The 24126-nt window shown below is 42.4% G+C and overlaps 1 protein-coding gene across 1 annotated transcript; it reads left to right on the forward strand.

Annotated features, from left to right (window-relative positions):
- The first annotated feature begins 19993 nt into the window (after positions 1-19993).
- Positions 19994-21807, forward strand: LOC108098016 (glucose transporter type 3). Its single transcript, XM_017200667.2, has one exon. The coding sequence runs from the start codon at positions 20116-20118 to the stop codon at positions 21763-21765; it is 1650 nt and encodes a 549-aa protein (XP_017056156.2). The 5' UTR covers positions 19994-20115; the 3' UTR covers positions 21766-21807.
- The last annotated feature ends 2319 nt before the right edge of the window (positions 21808-24126 follow it).

The following is a 24126-nucleotide window of genomic DNA, read 5'->3' on the forward strand; positions in this document are numbered from 1 at the left end:
ACGTGAACCCATATTTCTGATAAGAAAACGTAGTTAATTATTGTTATCATGATGCAAGTAAAGTCTAGTATATGTTATTCATTTATTTTTTCATGAATATTTTAATGGCTGTTTTGAATATGCGTTAATGAAAGGGGTTTAAAGAGCAGTAATTAAATACAAGTATAAGTTGCATGAAACTATGGCTCTTTGTTTGTTATATATTTTAATAAAATATAACACGTGGTATCCCAAAATGTACCAATATATTTAACCAAGTTATATTTTCGTAATCAGTTTGATTTCCCCTTTTCAACACCCCCCACAATTTCTTTTCGTGAATATCTCCAAATGTTCCTAACTTTATCTGACCAATTACTGGAGCATATGCTCCTTCCGCCTCCTCGGCTTTATTGTCCTTTTATGGCGATCAGACATAATTATCCTTATCAAATCAGAATCGAATCGCTCACACAATCCGCCCGGATAACGACACGTAACTCTGGCCGACAACTTGCGGTGGCTCCACTTTTGTTTATAGCCCTTTTACGGCTCTTTCAAGTAGTCACGGGAGTACGGAGGAAGTTTTTACGACGCTGCACTTGAGCCACATCCCATCTCATCCGATGCGATCCAATCCGGGATGGAATCGGTGTCTTCCTACGGGGGACAAGTGCCGGAACAGCTCGTCCTGGTGGCATTTCAACACGTCGTAAAATCATCTGGACGGACGGCTGTTAGAGCGGCTTTTACGATCTATAAAACGGCCGTAAATCGCCGGGGTGCTGGCTGCACTTTCGCCTTCGAATCAACTCGATGATGGCGTTTAATTGTCGAAGACTCGAGTTCGAGTCCATAAAACCTGAGCGAGTTTCGAGGGCCAAAAGGAGGCGAGGAGGCGAGGAGGCGAGGAGGGAATCGAGCAAATCGACGCTGTGTTTTGTTTACGGCATTTGTCGAGTAGTAAAAATGTCGTAAACGAAATTGTTATGAATTGCGGCAAATTAAATAAACATCAAATGCCAAACGCTTCTGTTCGAGCTTGTTGTCTGTGGTTTTTATGTCTCGTCCGCTCATTGAATCTTTATGTCTGGCCCTGATTTCCCGAGTGTTTAAAATGTCGTTAACCAGTTCGGAGATGATTTACGGGCTTAGAGGAGTGCTTATTTTACAAGTTATTGGATGGCTTAGTTCTCCTCGAGAGGCTTACAAAAAACTGGAGGGAATGGGTAGCGAAAACCAGCAGACACTCGATATCCGCGAACGAATCTCGAATGGCAACGACCACCACCAGAGAAAAGCTTTTCGCCTGCTCCTCTTCTTTTACCTGCAAAGCACGAAAATGTGACCCCAAAGTAAAAAATATACAAAAAAGCGGGGAAAAATCCAACTGCAATCGGAGATAGCGATAAAGGGTACGAGAAGAAGCCATAAAGGAGACAAACAACAAACAGGCCAAGCGGCCAAAAGACTCGACGCGGAGCCAAAAGGCCAACTGCTGACTTGCTCCAAGTCAATCTTTTTACTGTGGAAAATACATTTAAATTTGAAGGTAAAAGCTGGCTTCTGTTTAGTTGAATCTGAGTAAATATCGTTTAAATTTAATGTATGAAGTATTACTCAATTTTATTTGTATGGTAGCTCTTAATATAATCAATTTAAAGTTTTAAAGTTTCATTTACATTAATGAAGTTTCTATTGGATTGCTTGGCAATGTAACATTTTTGGTAATTTATTAAGACATAAAATAAAAAAGACTAGTTTTTTAATAAAATTAAAATAAATAATATAAAACATTCCCTTAAAAATGTTCACCTTCAGAACTTTTATATTTACTTCCTTTATTTTGATTACAACGTATTAATTTTCTTGTGCAACCCATTGTACTTTGGTTTTGGAGAGCAGGGGGCCTTGGTATTTTCTACCTACCTATGGGCCATATCGGGCCAGAACAGGCCAAGCCTTTAAAGCGGCCTGAACCCAGCCGTTGTTGTTGCTGATGTTCTTGTTGTTGCATTCCGGCATAGCAATGACCGCAACATTTACTGGGTCTGAATCTGAAAACTGAACACTGGCATTGGGAGTGCGATGGTGTTGGTCGTTTGGAAAAGAAGCGAGCCAACACAAGAACAACACAAAGGAGGCAACAAAAACAAGGGGTTCCATAATGGCTGCGACATTCATTCGCATTCGTATCTGTATCTGTAAGTGTGTATCTGTATCTGTCCGCATCTGTATCTGTGTGGGATGGCCTGCAAGTCGCAAGATTTAAGATTGTCAACCATGTTGTTTATTGCTCTCTCAAGATTTGTCGCAGCCCGATCTCCGTTCCGTTGTTATTGTACCTGGAGCGGGTTTATATTTTTTTGTATTTATTTTTAAAGGAGTTGGGGGCTGTCCGGCTGCTTTGTCGTTTATTCCGCGGAATTACTCAAAACGCTGAGAAAAATCTGGGGAAAGATAGGGACGCGAGAAATGTTCCCCGGATGAGATGCGCAGGCATGTCTGCGGTTTTTGTCTGTGATTTATCTCGACCATTTTCTTGGGCCCTTCTTGAATTCTTTTTTCGCTGCCTTGAATTCGAGGAGCCCTGCGAGCTTCCTTTGAATTCAATTAAGTGGAAGATGGATGCGAAGAAATTTAGTTTAAAATATTTTAAAAGGAGTTAATGGGGTCCTTTTTATTTAATGGAAAATAAAGGAGCGTTTAACGTTTAAACTTGCATGGTTGGAACAGAGTTGGTAGTGAAATAAGTTTATTGTTATATAAACCTCCTTTATTTAACTGACTTCAAATAAAGATGATAAAGTTGTAATTTAAAAATAAAAATATGATATTAAAGTATAGTTGGAGGTCTCTAAGGTTTTTAACTTTTGAGAAAGTGAACAAGAAATGAAAATAATTGATTTTGTTGTTTGGGAAACTTACCATTATACACATTGAATATCCATCCTTTTTTTTTACTCATCGCATGTAACATCCTTAACCCCATGAATTTTCCACTTTTTTATATTTGGCAAACACATCCGTAACACATGGATCCCTTTTCGATCCTTGCGACACACTTCACTTAACACTTTCCCAAGGAAATCTGCACACATGCCATTTATGGCTTATCATATTTCGCACACATTTCAACTCATTTCAGAAAATCGCCGCTGCCAATGCGTTTTTTAGCCGATCCGCAACGTCCAAGCGCCCGGGAACTGGAACTCATACTGAGTGTTTACAAAACAGCAGCCGCCGATCCCTGAAGATCCTACACCCTACCCATCCATCCGATACGTCCTACACCGATCCTGGACCGCATGCAAAAGGGTCACGGATGTGGGCACTCGGATGGATTTGGACACGGCCAGCGTCGTAAATCATAAATTTCCAAAGGCTGCTGCTAAAAAACCAAATCCGAAACGGTTCGCCACGCAACGGGAATGCGCCATAAAAAATGTGTGTGCGTGTGTGTTAGTGTGTGTTGCCTTCTTTCCGCTTAAAAATTCGCACCAAGGTCAAGACCGCCGGCGGCCATTAAAAAAAGGTACCTTCGCTCACCTTTTTGCGAGGTAGGAATAGATATTGCGATGCCGAGATCGCTCATTAACAGCTGCACTTGTGTGTTTTTAATGAGCAACCTGCCTTGGCCTTGGTTCTTGTTTTTTATTAGCCGTGGCAAAAAATTATGATTGTTTCATATTTTGTTAGGCCGTGCAAAATGACGCAACCTGCGAGATGATTACTTAGGGAAAGTTCTACGCTCACCTTGAGCCTCTTCAAGGTTTTTTATTCAATTTTGTTTAAACCCCCATTAACTGGGCTCAGTTTCAGCTGCATTTGGACCCTCCACAGATTTCACTGGCCGCCTCTTTATCCTGCTGTAAAATTCAGGACGTCTGCCATTCAGAACAGGCGTTACGTGAACATGCAAATTTACAAGGACATGAAAACATTTGCGTAATTAAATTTGTTTTATGTAGTGTCATGTGCGCACGAGTGGCAAGAACAGCTTGGCTGTGCCACAAAATCATTGACTGCAGGTTTCCCAAAAATATTGCATAAAGAACAGATTTAATATATAAGAATACATGATATTTATTTAATTAAAACATAGTTTAACGAAACAGTGATTCCGCGCTTACTTAAATATTTTAGTGTCTGGAATTAATAATTAATAATGATATTATAAGATGCAGTTGAAAGTTCTGATTACCTTATTCAACCCTCTTCGAGTAAAACCTTATTATTTCACTGTTATGAGCCAATAAACACTGCTTTAAAAAGTCGCAAACCCTTTACATGTCGACAACACTTTAAATCTAATATAACAAGGCGCTATATATTAAATTCCCATCACGCACACCCATTCACACATTCGAGTATGGCGACTGCATTATTTAGGTGCGTGGTATTAACTTTAATGCGATATCCTATCCGATGGCCGCCAATCAAAGCTCATTTAAAGCGACGGCGCATAATTTGAAAGTGGTTTTTTTGCACTTTGGGCCGCGTTATTAGCCTATCCGTATCATAATTAATCCTAAACACGCAATTTGTGCCAAATAATTACATTTAATATGGCCCCTTGCCCCGCCGCTCCGCAGCACTGGGCAATTTGCATTAAAATGCTTAAAGTGAAATATATGGCTGGTAATTAAAATGCATTTTACATTCACGTGTGGCTGCCGCCTTTTTGCCCAGTGCATGACCATAATGGCGAGTGCATTAACAATTAGCTGACCGCATCCATTGGGCTCCTCTGCAGCGTGACCTCCTCCCCCCTTTGAAATATAGAAACCTCATCCATCCGGGGTAACCCGATCCCCATAGAGCAGCCTCGTATCTTCGGCAGTCCGCCCACAATTCCACAACTGCGAGTTTCATAAACTCCTTTCCAATTCCCTTCTGGCCTTCTGGCACTCTGGCATTCTGGCAGCAGGACAACTGAGTGGACAGATTTATGCGCCCCGGCTGCTCCGCCTGTAAATCTCTGGCCCCCGGCTGCAGGGCAATAAACACGCGTTGGCCCAAGACACCGCCACCGCCCCACCCACCGACTACGTCGACGCACCACCGACTACGGCCGAGGGAACCACCAACAACCACAACGCCCACCTCGAAGCCTCGTTTGGCCAGCTTCAGTTTTGGGCCGCCAAAACCTCCAGCCTTAGATCCACAGGAAAAAAAATATTTATTACTACAATGTAATTCAAATAAAAGGTAACATGAACCAACTATTCAAGGAGGTTTGGTTTTAAATCCGATAAATTAAATACTTTTGTTGTCATATTAAAAATACATGGATTAACAAACTTATTTCAAATGAAACGAAATCAATTGTATAAAAGAGTTAAGGGCTTAAAAACGTTTAAATAATATAAATGTTCCTTACATTTTAAAACCTTACTAGATTTCTTAAAGAAATGTTTATATATATTGTAGCAAAGCATATTCCTTATTTTTAAAGTACCAAATGAACTAATTCATGTTTTATTAATTTTCTCTCTCAGTGTCACGGCCAAGCGGCGCAACAAACTCCATTACATGAATTCGAAAAAAAACATACCTACGTATAAATAAATACATGTATACATGCTGTTGTAGGCTGTTGTTGTTACAAGATTTAATTTCGTAAAAAAGTTACTCACGAAATTTACGAGGAGTACATGGCGTGTGGTTGGCGATTTTTCCACTGGTGCGGCTGTGTGTTCGCATAAAGTGTTGCCGCTGAGATTTATGCGTCATGAATAAACCCCAGGGGGGTGGTGGCTAAGGAACAGCTACAACAATACCGCCACACAACAACACCACCAACAACAACAATGTCGCCACAAACTGGCCCGCCACAACTTTGGCAAAAAAAAAAGTTACTCAGCTCCTCCGGCCAACACAAACATTCGCAATAAATGAATTCCGTTTACATAAGGAAATACTTTGGGCCAGAAACAAAAGCAAAAATCGATTAACTCATACATATATTTATTAGTGGGCACATAAATACACGCCTTAACTTTTGCCTAGTTAATGGAAATAGAAATCCAAGGGGAACAGTTTGGTGTACAGGATTTCGGTACGATTTAATATAAGAAGATTCTGGCAATGGTTACCTTTTAATATTTATTGTGATAATCCTTACAACTATTTTTTATAATTCCTGTTGGTTGGATGTTACAATTTTCTAAGTTTCTTAAGCTCTTAGCTTAAAAAACATATTATTTTCTATTAAAAGTATATATTTAGTGAACAGATCTCCCTTCCCTTCACATTTTTTCTTAAGCTCCAAACGATCAAGTATTTGCAACATGTTTTGCGAATGGTCCAAGCCGAGCACTCTGGTAATTGAAGAGAGCTCCAGAGGCTGGGGAAACAATTGCATGTGGGGCCCGCAATTTATTGGCCTGGCTAAATCAAAAGGATCTGGGGATTGGCCCGGACTAGGGCTTGGCCTGGACCGATTCGCTGGCAATAATCCAGTAGAACGCCATAAAAGCTGTTTATGGTTTCGCGCTCCTTGTGCGCCATAAATCGAGCAGGAAAAGGAGGAGAGACTCTGGTTTCCCTGGCTTGGATCTGAGATTCTGGACCTGGTTCTCGGGCTCTGTTTCTGGCTGTGGAGCAACGAGAAGGAGCCAGTGGCCGTGGGCCGCCAAGACGGGCGTATATAATTTAGTTATAAAAATAACTGCAACAGCGCGCTGTAAGATGAGATCTCCTGGAATGGCTGGATCCCCAGGTTGCGGCTAGAACACCGAACACCGAACTCCATGCAGCGGCGTCATTGTAAATTAAAAATAAATGAAGTGCGTGCTTTCCATTTTCCATTTTTGCTCTTTTCTCGCTGCACTGCACCGTGTCCGCGCCCCGGAAAAATTTCGATTAAATTATTTATCAGGCTCTTTGCATCGCCGCATCGGCGATTTATGCGCGGTAGCAAAAATGCGATTCGGTTTCGGATTCAGATTCGATTTTTCAGCCGCGGCGGCTGCCGTGCGAGTAAAAGCCAATTATATATTTTTATCAGTAGATTGCAATGCGGATGAGTAATTTTATTATTTATGGCGCTTTCGGCGCAAAAACAAAGGCGAAAAAAATAACTGAAATTAAAACCAAAGTTGGGTTTCAATTTGCCAGTCCCACATGATGCACGGAAAAATGTTTCGGTCTATAGTTTGAAATCATAACACTTAAATAATTTAATCAGTTACAAAGAGAATTATTCATTGGATGAATTTTTAAGAAAATATAATCAAAAAATAGTTAACAGAAAGTTTTTTAAAGAGTAATACATAGAAGCTACTCATGATTTATTCTTAAATTGAGTCTGTTAATGTTTTTGCCTCTGTAGATTGTTTGGTGGGGCATGGGAATACATAAATAATCCTTGACACAATTGCAGGAGCAAAACGGGGAAGGAGCCAGCCACCATGAGTGTTAAATAAATTTTGTCAGACAAATTAAAAACGCAAATGCTGCGCCACCTCTCTTTCCAATTGGATGTGCATTTTCATTTTGCATTTCCTTCCCATGCAGCTGAGGCCTTAGCCTCCTTTATATCCGTCTGGTGACTATTATTAGAGACATTTGCAGATATTTATGCGGCGCGTGACGCTCTGTCTTCCTCTGCTGAGAGCCCCTTCTGGAGTTCCCCCCTGAAAATCGACACCCATGCCTTCCATGGCGTCCGCGTTTCCATTTGCATAATCGCTTTCGATTCCTCGCACGGCCCGCGCCTTAAATGAGTTATTTGCGAGGGGGTCGCCATTCTGCCACTCTGCCATTCCGCCATTCGATTAGTGAATCAATAAGGATCTGCTCTGCATTCTAATGCGATTTATGGTCGAACGGATCCCAGAACCTGGCCAGATTGTCGCATAATTTTATTCCAATTCTGATTCGTTTTTTATTTCGCTGAATGGGCATAAAAGAATTTAAAATGGGAATTATCGTGGGATTGGTTCTTTTCCAAATCAGGGTGAAATATGGCAGCACCATGGTAAATAGGATTGCCATATTTAGCTTTAAATAATGGTAGGCTGTACATTAAGTTCCTAGAAATCGCCGGAAAACAAACCCATAGTAATAATGGGGTAAGAACTCAACCCACCTAGTTGATCTTATAAATACAGCTCTTCACTTCTTCGATTGAGTTTGCATGTAATAACAGTTCAACGCAAGTACATTGCTACACTTTTATTGCAGCTAACTTCATGATTCCTTTGGGACTCTATAATTCCGCTTGAAGCGTAAGTAGAATCTGTAATTACTTAGGAGTGGTTGTCCATGAAGTGAGAATCTCAAAGTGCAACCGATGCTATCAGCTTACTTATTAGCAAGTATTATTGCCTAGGCCTTACTTATGATCTGCTGTAAATGATATGGCAAAGTTTAAAGCGAAATAGCTAATAGAGCAGATGGTGTTAAAAAAAAGTACGTTGTTTTAAACGCTATTTAATTTCACGAAGTAAGGAGGAAATATATCAATTGAAAGAACAACTTTAATATTTGAATAATCATTCCAAGTACAACTGCTTGAGCATCCAAATTAAAATCAAGATGCTGATGTTTGCCATTGTGAAGCCAGACAGAAATCTCGTTTCGCCAGCGAAATAAATATTCATTACATTATTTTTTAAGGCCAACTCCCACACGAACCGATGACGATCCAGAAATGAATCGCATCGGCGGAGCGGAATTTAATTAAAACATTTTCGAACCGATGGCGGATGACAGGGAATTTACGATGCCTTTGAGGCGGGATCAGCTGCGGATCGCTCGAAAGATTGGGGCTGGCTGAAAAACGAGCTTGGTTACAATTTCGCTGATTGCGCACAATTGCAAAAGATACAGATACGATTTACATGCCAGCAAAAGGGGAGAACAACAATGGCAATCAGCGGAGCCTCGCAAATTTATAGTTCACTCGCAGCGCAGAGCCAAAGTTCATAAAGTTTCATCAGGCCAGAAAGGGTTTTTTCCCCGATTCCACAAAAGGCACATGAATATCGGAGAGCCACCAAGACAGCGGCGAAGATGGCGAAAAATATATTTCGCAGAGAGCTCCTTAAAATATGCAAATGAAGAAATAAATTTGCATCCCTTTTTTGCGCTCATCACACACTCGCACACCGCTGCAGCATCCACGTATCTATGTTGCTGCAATCAGTCAGTACACAGAAAAGAATTACCCATACGGCTATAAAAATATAGCACAATATGTATATATATATTGTATTATTTATAAATTTTCTTCTATATTTTAGGAAGTTCTTTTTGCCTAACATTAATAATATAGTTCAAAGTTCTACGTTTTCCTAAAATAAATGTGGTATAAAGTGTTTTGAATATATTTTTTGGTCTGCATATAAATTATATTTTACTTTGAACATAATTCCTAATTAAAGACCAGTTTACTTATACTTTTCTCTCTCTGCACAAATACATTTTCGTGGAACGATCTGAGCTCGGACTCACGTCCCGGGCATAAATAGCACTAGCATATTCAAAGCCTCCAGAGGCTCTCGTGCTCGCCGCAGAGTCAAAAGATTAAGACACAAAATTCTTTATATGCTAAAGCGCAAATAACATTAAATTAAGCAACTTTTTGTGCTCTCCCCAGAGGAGCAGCTCCTCCGCCGGCGAGGATGAAGATGCGGATGACGACGACGATGGCGATGAAGGTGACGGCGACGGTGGGGCAGCAGGAGCCAGAGGTTGGGGCTCTGGAGTCTGGATTCTGAATTCGGAATTCTGGAGTCGAGCCAAGGCTAAAGTTTCTTGCGGTTAACGGCAATTTATGCATTTCGGGTTTTAATTCTAAAATTGTGACTCACAACAGGCGGAGGCACTTCTTCTGCGGACGAGAGTGTGCTCACCTAATGGCTTTGGCTTTGGCTTGGCTTTGGCTTTGTTCCGGACCCGGAGAATATACACCATACATACGTGTAGCAATTACGGCATTTGCGTTTTCCAACTTTTACTCTGCCTGCAGAATGGGCAATTGGATGAGCAAGACTTCCGTTCACTTACACGGATAGAGATTGTGGTTACGACGGATGGGGGACACTCGGAAATTCTAGTTATCCGTCTGAGGTTAAGAGCCCTTAAAGGATTAAATCGCAGCTTATTCAGACTAAGGGTAAAATCTAGTTTTGTACTTCAACAGGACCAACCGCTGAATTAAGAGTTACAATTTCCTATGTAACATATAATATAGAATTATATATTGTTTTAAAGAAAGGTTTGTATAATTAACAATTTGAAATAATCAAAAATGGTTTCTTTGAATACAACGATTATTTCTTTTGCTGTAACGTGATTGATAATCATATTATCTCCTTAACGTAAATCCCAACACTTAACTTTAATCCATAACTTAACCAACCTGCCAATCTATCTTCCCACACTTTAACCAAACGATTCGATCCTTGCTGGAGCTTTAACTAACCCCAGTTTGGTTAGCCATCACCTCGGCGATTACCTATTTACCAGGCAATTTCGATCCGTTTAGTAATGCTGGTATTCATTACATCATTGGCCCGCTGACGAGCCTCGTGGCCGTGCAATGGCAGCTCATTAAATGGCTGAAATCTCCCGAGGAGCGGCGGCAATTCACTTACGAGGAGCGGAAACAATGGAGCATCTCCGCCGCCAACTCTCGACAGGCCATAAATGGCAGCTAAGCAGCAGAGTTATGGCCATCGGGGCTGCCTCCAATTTGCCACCAAGGATGCGAGAGGCCATTAATGGAAACATGTGCAATGCCCGGGTCGAGGTTGAGTTGCTGCAGAGGGACCACTGGTTTAAATGTGCACAGAAAGAAATAATAACTTAGAGGGAAAGGAATACGAAAGATAAATCTAAACAAAAAGAAATTATTTCAAATGATTATCAAATTTATTCAAAAAATTTCTATAACATGTTTAGGAACCACTTCTATCGTTTCTGTTATATTTATCCTGCATTCTCCTAATATAATTTTTGAAGTATCGCTTTCTTTTCCCAATTTCCTCGCTGTGTAACCATTCCAGTTCCCAAATGGCGTGTTGATGCGCTGCCAAATTGGCCGCCGACTGCAGAATGCGTGCGAGCAGGTCCGAATTGCATTAAATCATGCATTAACCATGAGTTTGGAACCCGCTCCCCAGCTTCTCAAGACCAATTTGGCAGCCATCCTTTGTTCCCGCAGTGCAGACAATGTATTAAACATCGTCTGGTTGGAATGAATTTTTATTGGCCACGAGGTTTCCTTGACATTCACGGGAGTTTCAGTGTTTCAGAGCTTCAGAGTTTCATGAATTTACCACCGCGAGTGTGGTGTCCTTCATATCTGCCATCCCGATAATAACTTAATATGAGTTTTTAATCCCGGTCTGTCGACCTGCACACAGACCACCCCGAATCCACTCTGATGATTAAAAATGATAAAATTGTTTAGTGCCGCTGGCAATGGGTCTCCCGGGTGCCCTAAGCTGCTATACACACATTATAAAATGGTCGCCGGGATCAGCGAGAAGGGACAGGACGTGTGTGTCTGATTACGGACCCAGTTTGCCTTCCCTCTGTCCGTTGTCCTTTCTCCATTCTCTGGTTTTTGGTCCCTTTTCCAGCTTCATCCGAAAACAAACAGGAAAATGTCAAAATTTAAGCTCACCAGGACCATGAATGCTTAATTGTGTCGCATGTTTCTGGTGCGGGTGGTGCGAAATTGGTTGGCTCGATGGTTCGGTGGTTCAGTGGATCGGTGGAGCGTAATTAAAGCCGGCTTACGGCGGACATATATGACTTGATGGGCTGCTGAAAAAGGGTTCAAGTCGAAGGGTTGCGTGCCGGCGCTTTATCAATCTGATTTGCGAGATTGGATTTTGGCCTCCGGCAGTCCAGGGCTTATGTGGCTTTATTGCGGTCTTAGCGGTCCTGTGGTTGCCTCCCAGTCCAACGGCTCTCTGTATAAACACATATATCAGCAGAGTTTAACAAATTAATTCTGCAAAGTTTCGCAACTTTGCACAATTTGGCCCGTTCCCAAAAAGTGGAAAATGGCGCTGACAGAAAAGGATGGGTCATTTGGCCAAATACCATTTTCTTGGCCAAGTTTCCGCCGTAAATTTACGTGTCCGTTGCAAACCAGTCTCTTGAAATGAATTAAAACGGCACAAGAACTAGGGATATTAATGAATTTTAGAATAATCAATCAAAAATATTAAATATTTGTTTTCTTAGAACTTGTAAAATTGTTTGTACAAAAACAGGTTAAATTTAAGATTTTAATATATTTTATTTATGTCTTGTTTTGATAATAGAATTGTTAACCTTTTTCGCTGCTCGTTCCTCAGCAATTAAGTCCGCTTTTTTCCTGATTTTCCCCCAATTTAGCGTTGCCATTAAAGCCCAATTGGCGACCTTAAAGCCTAACCCTCCGATGACTCCATCTTCGAGTAGCATTCCCCCACTATCGATCCCAGCCCTCCCAAAATCCCAGTTTCGAATCCTTTTGTTCGCAAGCAGAAGCGAAATGACTAACGACGGCCCAAAAATAAAAGGAAACCATTTCGTGATTCGTCTGCGTTAATCAACTGGCTGGAAAGGTGAGTCCCGAGCTGTTGGCCGTATGGGAACAAAAGGCCAAAACAAAACGACGGGGAAAGCGGTGCGGAGAAATGGGAATGCGAAACCAAACACGAAAGTTGACATCACGGAGTAACGAGTGTGTGTGCGAGTTGGCCCTTTGTTTCGCCGCAGAAGTTTATTTTGAACTTTTCCCAGGGAGAAAGGCATGCGAGAAATGCGGTCTCCCCTTCGCCTTAATGGCCCAAAAGGACAAAACGTGTTTTTAATTACTCGTACTACGGAGGCCCCTTCGCGATTTACGGGCGACATTATCCGTTGTAAAGTTGCCTGTTAGCCGGCAAAACTTTTCCCAACTCGGCAACTGCGGAGTTTCTGGCTGCACTCGCCAATGGCTGGAAATCGCAAACAGTTTCGAAGCGTTCAATGGCGCATTAAAAGCCGATTGCCACTGCTCCGTGCCCTCTGACCCCGGATTTTCCTCGCGTCGATTGGTCGGCGGCCTTTGGGGCCATAAATTCAATTTCCGCGCCATGAATTCCAATTCCATTAATTCCACTAAATTGACCCGCGCGCCATCTAGCGGCATGTGGACGCACTGCGGCGCAGAGGGGCGGGACACGCCCCCTCTTTGCTCCACCGCCCCTCCGCTTTCCGGCTTTAAAGTGTGGATGGAGCAAGCCTGTGGAACCCAATCGAGTTAGGGACCCCGATACCTGCCTATCTGCCATGGCCACGAAAACCTGTTTTTAACTCGGGAGCGAAGTTCCCTAATCCACGGGTTTCGAAGCCCCAACATCCAAATCCAAATAATATAAGCACAAGCGTTTATCAAAATAAATATTTATTGTTTGATCCTTATATTATAACAATATTAAACTAAAACTAATATATTTATTGGGGTTGTTATTGGAGTACTTGTTAAAATTTGAGCTTAGTCAGCTATGTACAAGTACCATCTAAAACTAATATATAAATATATAGGAAGCATTCAGAAGATTTTTTTTAATCTGGATTTGTAATATATATCAAATTGTTAGGTAAGAAAATATCTTTTTTTAGAAGTTTTATGGTAATAGCTTAAACATCTGTGAAAATCTGAACACATTACACTTGTACATGGAGTTAAAATTGTTTTCCCAGATTATGTAATTCCAAAACATGGAATTATATCACAGTATTTTTCAAGCCCACAAGTTCAACTGGTGAAACCATAGATTCCCTAACATCTCATCAGCTAAGACAATACCAAATCCTGGAGCTGCTCTCCCCAAAACACTTGGCTTCGACCATAACAATTACAGCCATAACATAAATTGCCGCAGCACCCAAACACAATTAAAATAACTGTCATTGTATTGGCATTAAATGTCAATTTAAGCGAGTGCGTGTCATTCACGGCTGTCCTGCCCATCCCATCCTATATCCCATTCCATATTCCCATCCTATATCCCACTCCATATTCCCATCCTATATCGCCTGTGTTCAGATTGGAAGTTAGAATCGAAGTCAGTCGTCGCTTGGCAATCGCACTTCCGTTTCACTCCGCGCTGCACTGAATAAATATTTTCACAGGACGTTCAGCGGAGATTTTGGGAGTTTGGCCGCACATTCAATAGATTTTCATCACTTGCACTGCGGAAAATTAAACAAACATCCCCCATCTGAGCCCGGATTTTTCCGGGGTGGCTGCTCTGCCGTGGCTGCCATGTTGGTATCGATTTTCCATGTTGTTCGGAGGCCGCCGCCTCTGCGGAGTCTCTCGCATGGCGAACAGGATTTCCTCTTTGCCCGGCGGGCTGTGTAGATACAGATACGGATTCTGGCAGGCTGCCTCCTGCCGAGGCCACCCATTCGGAATCAGACTCAGCCTCAGACTCACTCAGCTGCACACTCGATCAACCAGCGGCTGTGGAAAAATCCACAGTCCAGGGAGGGATAATATGTAATATTTACTTCAGCGAAACTGTTTTGACAAGAAATGTTTGGTTTCTGCTGTGGATAGTTTATTATATTGGTAAAGGAACTAAATCTATTTTTTTTTTTCAAAATGTAATTGATTCTATAACTTGAAATAATTTAACAAAGTTTTAAAAATAATTTTTACAATTTTGTTAACATATTAAATTGAGCATAGGGTAACTAAAGACTTATATGAGTGAATTAAATATATTTTTTTACATTTACAAAACAAGTAATGTAACTTAGATAACTAATTTTTACTTAAAATATTAAAACAACATTTTCAATTCAGTTATTTTATATTTTTATTTTAGACAACATATTTACAGGTTACGAACTGTATAAAACACCATCTAGGCAGAACAAAAGCTCCGATACGCGGCACATCACTCTCCATTCGAATCGATGGCTGAGCTTCACAATGCCTTCACTTCCTGCGGGAATCAACCACCCCCTTTTCCGGGGAAAGGTCCTGCGCGGGCGAAGGATCATGAATCAGGCGAGTGGCCATAATTCTGTCGGCAGATAAAGCTATTACCGCCATGCCGGATAAGTGCGCAACCGGCGCAGGACGCTCGCGCTCCAAGCGGCGCTGTCCCCGTTAGATTAGAATTTAAATCCGGTGGCAGGACCCAACCCACCACCACCCACTGAACCACCCACCCGGCAACCCTGCTCTCGCAAGAGAGCGAGAAAAAGAAACGCGAGTTGCTAGGCCATTAAGGATATCACCCCGAATGGCCGGGAACTCCGGTTTCAGCCGTTTCAGGCGGGTGGTTTTGCTCCTTTTGCTCCCTTTGCTCCTTGTGCTCCTTGTTTTTCTTGCTCCCCGTTTCCTGGACAGCGCAGCTTAATACAAACATTGAATAAATCTCATTGCGGCGTTTATTTTAATTTCTACGTAAACATAAACTACGAGCGCCATGGGAGCGGTCGTCCTTTTCGCGGAATGGTGATTCCACGCAGCAGGATACGGAGAAAGGACACCGGGAAACCAGTTGGCTCGCTGGAATTTATGCCATTATGTATTCCAATTTACAAGGCATTCGCAATTTCTCATTACAATGTGAAAATATATAAATTTCATTTAAATATACCTTTTAATTAAACCTTTATCGGGAAAGGCTTTACATTAATATATTAATAAATTGTAATTTTTATTCATTTTAAATTGTGAAACAGTAAGCTGTAGGTCTTATGTAATAATTTAATAGTTAGTTAAATCCAGGAAATATTAATAAAAAACAGAATGTTATAATCTTTTCTAAGATTATGCATAATAATTCGAATAAGCCTCCAATTTATTATAACGAATTATTCATAAAAATAAATCAGATAATTTCAGATCCCATTTTGAGTACCAATTGCATTACGTATTATGCATTATATTTGTTTCGTGACATTGCCCTCGAGGAATCGATTCGGGGCATTTGCATGCATAATGGCCAATTAATATTTACCAACTGGATGCCGGCGATTGGGACACCGACACTCCGAGCACGTTCGACGGCCTCTTCGTACCCAATTGCAATGTTACCCTAATGAACTGCCGCCACTCGAGGAAACGGAGATACCGTGTTCCCAGAAGGGAGGAGGGTGGCTGAAATCAGCAACTTAATGTTGCATTTTATCGCCAAGACGCCACGGCTGCCTCACCTTGCCGCAGATGAGGCCGGGTTTCTACCCCTCGAACGGCAGAACGAATTCGGCAGCATGTTTGTATAAATTTTTTATAGGTAATACACTTAAGGAAACGACACTTAGAGTCATCATTACAAGCGCTTCGGCTGCAATAACAGGCCATCTTGCACATAGTTTTCGCAATTTACTTGATCCCCGGCGTGCGGCGGGACCCACGGAGGGTTGGCTAACTGCTCCTGGCAACTGCTGGCCTCAAGTGCCCAAAGGCAGTCGATTAGCCATTTTAGGCTAACTTCGGCCGCCGATGCCGTTTTCATCATCCGCTATTGGCCATTAAGGACACCGGTGGCAGGTTACGAGCTCACTGCAAAATATGCCCGAGTTTTAATCTTTAAGAACCGGGGAAAATCCTATCACGCAGACAAAGATGTCCAGACGGAGTCTCCCTCCCCTCGAATCGCTTCTAATAATGCAATTGATTCTTGATTTGCACTCCCCATTTCGAAATTGGAAATGGGTGGAAGAGGCGGGCGAACAGCCGCGAGGGCAACGTGCGCATTCCATAAATCCCCGCTTCATTTTCGCTACATTAAACGTCAAAATATGAACCCATTTGTGAAACATTTTTGCCGCTGCCGAGCGTCCAGAATGCCACTACCCATTATAACTACAAAAACAAGGGCGACGGCGGCAGCAACAACAGCCAGCAACTCCCTCGCGGACCGAGCCATATTACGGCAATAACGAGACGGACAAAAGGAAAACTACGGAGCGCTGGAAAGGTCCGCGGATGGAAAGGAAGCCATCCGAGGTGGTCGACCATTGAGTGGGCTTTGTATTGAAGGAGGAATGCTATATCTGCCTTTGAAAGTATTGATTTTAGCGGGCGTGTGAACAGTTTAGTAAATGAAAACATTGCCGTTCAATATGTTTTTCTAATGACAAACTTGCTAAATAATGCTAAACTGCAAAACCTTAAATTATTCAATCAATAACTACCTCTCAAAGAAAGGGGAATAATTCAAAAATGTTCGCTTACAAAATTATTATTGAAATCTAATCAAATTGTTTGTTTATTATTTTACACTAGGGATATTTTATAAATTGTATGCTAGACTTAAAGTATAAACTTATAAGATAAACAACTTATTTTATTCTTTATAAATTGTTTAAAGATACGCATTTGAATGTATGGTATTAATGTTTAAAAACCAGTTCTGTTTTACTTAAAATTAACATTATTTTAGTTTAAATATTTTATAGTTCTTAGGTTATTGAAACTAAGCCTCTGACTGAGTCCGACTTTTTTTTTGCAAATGCGAGAGTGAAGGATTTGAGATGAGATTTTGTTTGGAGGTTCGCTTTTCAATATCAAATTCAAATATTATATTTAAAATGATTAAAATATATTTCCTAGGCGAGAGAACTTTATTTTGTGCACATAACATTAAATTCCAAATTTCTTCGAAATTCTTAAGGAAAGGCAAACTTTAAAGAAAAACTTTCGATCAAAGAGGTCGGGAAAATATGCAAAGAAGAGGCTGTGCTACAAGCATTTTCATCTTCTTATTCATGAATTTCCGGCGGAACGAGTCCGCCGAGTGTCATTCCCGCCGCTGTCCTCCATCGGATGGGAAAATGGAAGGGAAAATCGAGGGGCGGAATCGAAATCGAGTCGATGAGATGCGCACGTTCCTGAAAAAAAACACAGCACAAAAACAGCAACAATGGCAACTCATATGAGGCATGCAGCAAGAGTCTCCCGGGGCTTTGACTCCCGCTGCAATTACGAGTATTTTTTAACTGCTTATTGCGTTTTCCCCCTCCCCCTTTCCCCTCCCCCCTTTCGGTCCAATCCCCTGGCAGTGGCAGCCATTCCAGCCAGGATATGAGTGCCAGCAACAAGCAAACAAGGACCAACAACTGAATTTCATTCGATTTCAATGCGAAAGGGGATCTCGAGAGCTCGCCAATAAAAATTAACGATACACGCATACCCAGTTCACAAAATGTCGGGCCAAAGTATCTTTTATTTTCTCTGTTTTTTGTGGGTGGTTCGAAATTTCAATTTCGGTGAAAACAAAATTGCGCTGCCAAAAGGTTTGCTTACGCATGTATATTTAAAATATACAATACATAAAGTTCGGAGCTTTAAAGGAACCTGAATTCTAGTATCTAAATAATAATAATACTACTCTTAAAATCCTTATAAAAACAATATTTATTTTGTAGATATTCCATAAAATTTTAGAACCAGAATTACGATTTATCGTACTTTTGGAAACCCCCTAACGAAAACCATATGAGCATCCCGTTTATAACGAGTTTCCCACCACACCAGCTCCCTTTACCCGCAATCACAACATCATTAAAAATCGCTGCTTCACTTTTCTCAATTAACCACTAGAGCATCGTAATTCTGCGACTAAAATCTAATTTAGTTCGATGGGAAACGTTCCATAAGGAAAAGGAAGGTGCCTTCCCCCGAAAATTCGCACACCAAGCGAACCCACAGCAGCCGAAGAGGTCGTAACAATATTTTCACGTTCTTCCCAAGTCCGGAATGAGTTTTTGAAATTTATTTCGGGTTCTGGGGGAAGGATACACCAAAACCCAACAGGCAACCAACAGGCGAGTGCCATTATTTTGATACTCAGGGCTATTAACGTTAATTTTCGTTAGTTACGTAATACGTATTCGAAAGCACCTTACGCCCACACACACACACACATAGGGTATATATGTATACACACATATATCGAGTTCCATTACGGAAAATCTCCCTCCCCTTTGCGACTTTTTCTCGGGGGTAAAACCGGCAGTTCCACCATGCGTGTACATGCGATATGTGGAACTGCTTAACCCCACAACGCCCAACTGTGCTCCCAACCACCCCCGCAGCCCCCTCCCCCTCCGCACCACCTGCTCCTCCGCTTTTCCCGGCTTTTCCTGCCATTTCCCGGGTGTCTCAGTTTGTCCGGAGGCCGCTGGCATTAAGGAGATTTACGAGTACATGATTTTGCATGTTCGGTGCCCCCGATGCCATTTAGATTCGCTTAGGTACATTTTCATCCTGGCACCCACACACATGCTAACCCCCCTGCCACACCCCCTCACACTCACACACACACACAGAAACGGGTACGTGTGAGTATTTGTATTTGCGTACGCATTTAATGGCCCATTAGTGCTATCAAATACGCATAAATATCTGCACTTTGCCAGAAGTACAACCGTACAGAGAGATACCCGTACAAATTCAAAACACCGCTCCGGATGCGAAATCTCCGGAATAAAGTACCCCAAGCTCCGGACTCCGGACTCCGGACTGCGAGCTCTGGAAAATGTGCATGTGTGGCGGGAGCACACAAATATTTGCAGATGCCAGTTTATTGCCAACTCGGCGTCCCTTTCCGGATTATTTCGATGGAGCGGGGGATTTGGAAATGCAATATTGTAAATCGCTGGTCCACAACCACCTCCTTCCCTTCCTTTGGGCCTCGTCTATTTCTGCCGGCTATAACATAATGAGGTTGTATAATTACTGGGCGTACATATTAGTGAGTTTAATGTGCGGGTAATGCCATCGAACGCACTTTGGATATTCAGCACTTGTTATAAAAGAATATATAAAAGTATTGTATCAAGAAAAAAAAAATATAAGTATCAAAAAAAGAATGTCAAAAAAGTTCGGTACTTCTAATAGATATTAACATTTTAACTTTGAATTGAATCAAACAGATTTAATTAAAATTAATGAAAGAAGTAAATCTCCTTATAAAGTAAATCAAAGTAGGTAGTAAAAAATTTGAAAATGCTTAAATTTTTTTAAGGAACATCATGAATTCTTAAAAATTGTTTCCTATCTTAAATCAAAATAGTTTAATTCAAAATTTGACATCTGGGGCCCCAAAAACATATCACACTGGAACATATATTTTTTTGTTCTTTAATTTAGGTACTAAAAACCGCGGAGTGATGGCTGGGGGGAAAAAGGCACCAGAACCAGAGCCAGTGCCAGCTGAACCAGAGCCCACAGGATCGAGATGGAAAAAACAGAAACCCCCCGAACCACCACCTGAACCAGAGCCACCACAACCCACAGGATCGAGGGAAAAAAACAGAAAGTCCCCGAACCACCGCCTGAACCTGAGCCACCGCAACCCACAGGATCGAGGGGGAAAAAACCCCCCCGAACCGCCACCAGCACTCCCGATTGCAAAGCACCAGAAAAAGCAGAAGACTCGCAATTGCGGCCTCTACAAGGCGACCTTCTACAGCAACATAGGATCCTTCCTCTTCGGGATCGCAGTGGGTTGGACAGCAGCGACGGAGAAGTCGGTTATGGACCGGAGCTTCTACAAGTTTCACACTTCTCCGGGCGAGTGGAGTGCGGTCTGCAATATGCTGACCCTCGGAGCGGCGCTCTGGTGCATTCCCGTGGGCCTGATGGCCAGGAGCTGCGGCTGCAAGCGCACCATCCTCATCCAGGCGGTGCCCAACACCCTCGGCTGGTTCATCATCGTCTTCGCGCAGAGCGTAACCATGCTGTACCTGGGCCGCTTCATCCTGGGGATGTGCGGGGGAGCCCACTCCGTGGTGGTGCCCATCTACCTGGCCGAGATCAGCACCGCCAAGAAACGCGGCGCCATGGTGGTGCTCTATCAGGGCGCCTGCATCTGCGGCGTCTTCTACAGCTTCGCCATGTCGGTCTTCGTGGAGATGTGGATCTTCCACGTTGTGACTTTGGCACTGCTCCCCCTGCTGTTCCTGCAGATTCTCATGCCGGAGACACCGGGCTACTACGTGGACAGGGGCAAAATTGGTGAGGCGGAGGAGACGCTCCGCTGGCTGCGGGGCAAGAAGTACAACCCGCGGAGGGAGATCGACCACCTGGCGGGGCACGAAACCTACAGTGAACAGGACGCGCGGCAAGGACCGCTGCGAGGCTTCAAGTTCAAGAAGATACGAAGGAGTCTCGCGCGGTGCTTGGCGCTCGCCGTGTTCCAGAAGCTCTGTGGCGCCCTCATCTTTATATTCTTTGGCCAACAGTTGATGAACTGCCTCCGGATCCATCACATTTACTTATCCGTTGTCTGCCTGGCGGTGGCCCTTGGTTGCCTCGCCTGCTTTCTCCTCGTGGATCGCCTGGGTCGCCGGCCACTGCTCATATTGTCCACGGTGGTGATCTTCTTCGTGTCCGCCTTCCTGGGACTGTACTTCAAGATCTGGATGTCCTCGGACTTCCCCGTGCTCTCCTGGACCGCCCTCGTCTGCATCGCGCTCTTCATGGGCGCCCACATGGTGGGTTTGGGCACGCTCTTCTGGGTCCTGAATGTGGAGCTCATTGTGCGGTACATGCGACCGGTGGGCTGCTCCCTCATCCTCACCTGCAACTGGCTGACCGCCGTGTTCGTCCTCTGCTGGTACTCCGGCCACGAGATGAAGTGCCAGCCGTACCTCTTCATGCTCTTCGCCATCATCGCCCTGATGAGCCTGCTCTTCTGCATGGTCTACATCCCCGAAACCAAGCTACTCTCGTCGGAGAAGATCCAGGAACGGCTGGGTGGCATCATGAACCGTCCCACGGCCGTCACCTTCACGTCCAGCAGCGACACCTCATTGTGATCTCAAATAAATTCAAGTGTTACATAAAGGTTATTAAGTAAATGGGCCATGTGTTTTAGCTTTTATAAAATAATTAAAAAGGTAATGTAGCATTAAAGTGAGAATATTCCAAAGTGTGATACCAAAGTTAAAACAAAGGAATATTACTCACAGTACTTCAATTATGGCTTACTTTTAATAAAACAAGAAAAAGGTAAAGTTGCATTTAAGTGGGAAGTATTTTAATTTATTAGAAACTTCAAATTTAAGGCTTCGCTTATTTTTCTTCAAGCTAAAAGTGCAACTTTGTAATCTCAGTTGTTATTTACAATGTCTTCCCAACTAAATCATTACTAAAACCCATTCAGAAAATTTTATTCAATGAACCTGCTTGAATAAAACGGCAGTGCTTCCTCGCTTCCTTGAAACTACAATGTCTCAAGCATTATTAAGCATTTATTTATGCAACTTGTGTGGCGACATTTTCTGTTTTTGCGCACTTTTCCTTGCTCGCGTAATTAAAAGTTATGTTTTACACTGTAAATTCATTGGCGGTGCTGGCACATTTATGAATTTATGCGCTGTGTGCGCTGAAAGTTGCGCTGAACGAACACACAAGCCGGGGAATCGGGTTCCACTGGTATTCTGGTACGAGTATAAATATTAATTTGCATTTTGTCACATGATTTAGGCGGCAGTAAAGTCCAATTAATGAGGCACTGCAAGTGGGGGTCTCATTGAGATAAATGGTTAAGAAGGCGAACTCGATGGTCGCCATTACTTTGCCTCGATCATTGGGAACTCGAATTCGAATCGGAATTGTAAGTATGCCGATTCACAGTGGTGCTCTGCGATCATCTCGATTTATCTATCCGCAATTAATTGAATTCAACCCCGATAACCGATTTCCCCAGCACCTCACCTGTCCACCAGATATATATTTATATATATATTTGTATTTACCTTCCCACGAGCGACGCATGCAAATCGGGGTTGACATTTTGCGGCAAATATACGAGGCACCGTAAAAATAGTTTACGACTTTTAATTACGGACACAGCGTGCGGTCTTTGGACAGAAGCGGGGAATGAGGAGTTGGGGGAAATCGGGGAAAAATATATAATGGCTGAGCCTTCTGGCCTTTGTCTTTCCCGGACTTCTTCCTGGCTAATTTATTGGGGTTTTAAGCCACCATTTTGGCTGGTCGCCTTTGTAATTCCCCTGAATTATATCTCAATTCATTCCCCCCAATAAATTTGATAAATTTCTCATTTTGCTTACCTGCCCGCTGGGATCTTCCGATCTCGGATCCCCGATCTCGGATCTTGGATCGTAAATTAATGGAGGACTCCGCCATATGCTCGCAGGCCCACAGGCTGATTAAAATGTTCGGCTCGGCGCGTCTTGGGTTTCTCGGCCGTTAATTATGCACTTCTCGGGGAAATTTAAATGTATAATTTCTTTAAGTGAAATGGAAAATTAATTATTCGGGAGTGCGCTTCGAACGGGAAGAACAAAGGCAGTTCGAATTGAATTGTAATGAGCTGCATTCGCTAATTAAAATGACATTTCAGCTTTTGTCAGCGAATTTGGAGGCAAACTTGAAACATTTCCCATAATAAAGTTAAGAGGCGCATTTAATTGTTCAAGATTAATTTAATGAACTTATACGTTTGTGCTTAATAATATAACTTTTTATTAAATGAATAGTAAAATTTTTTGTTCTGGAGATACTATGAATAAATGTTTATAGAGTGAAAATGAGTTAACACAATAAGATCCGAACATATTTTTTTATATGCGCTTTCGTACTAATTGCTTTGGACTTATTATCATCTGTTGAAAACATAAATTTTTATGAAAATCAGTAAATAAATTCCCCTTTTAAAATATTTCAAATTAATATTCAGCAACTAATGATACATCAGTGGTTTTTTATCTTCGTCATTCGGCTAACCCCCTTTAAAAAGACCGCTTTTTATCTGCGCATTGAAGTGCTCATATGTGAATGTATAAATCCCCATCTGATAAACCCTGAAATACACTCAATTTGTGTGCGGACCGACTTCATTTCGCCTTGAGACGCTGGCCAAAAGGAAAATCGTGGAGGGGGCCAAGAACAAAAAATAAAAGAAGCCAACAAGAAGCTGCCAGCAAGAAGCGCATGTGCATAACCGCCCATTTGCGTGGGAGTCCTCGCTTTTCCTTGGCTGTGCTCCTGCGAAAAGGATGGCTAGATGGCTGGATGGTTGGATGGCTGGATGTTTGGAGTCCACAGCCAACGAAGGTGAAACCGGAGTCCAAATCCACGAACGGGGCTCCAAGTCGTCGTATTGATTTTAGTGGCGCATTTACGCGCGATTATCGTTTAGTCGGCGATGC

The sequence above is a fragment of the Drosophila ficusphila genome, unplaced genomic scaffold (assembly GCF_018152265.1).
Source record: "Drosophila ficusphila isolate 14025-0441.05 unplaced genomic scaffold, ASM1815226v1 contig_791, whole genome shotgun sequence".
NCBI classification, from domain to species: Eukaryota; Metazoa; Arthropoda; class Insecta; order Diptera; family Drosophilidae; genus Drosophila; species Drosophila ficusphila.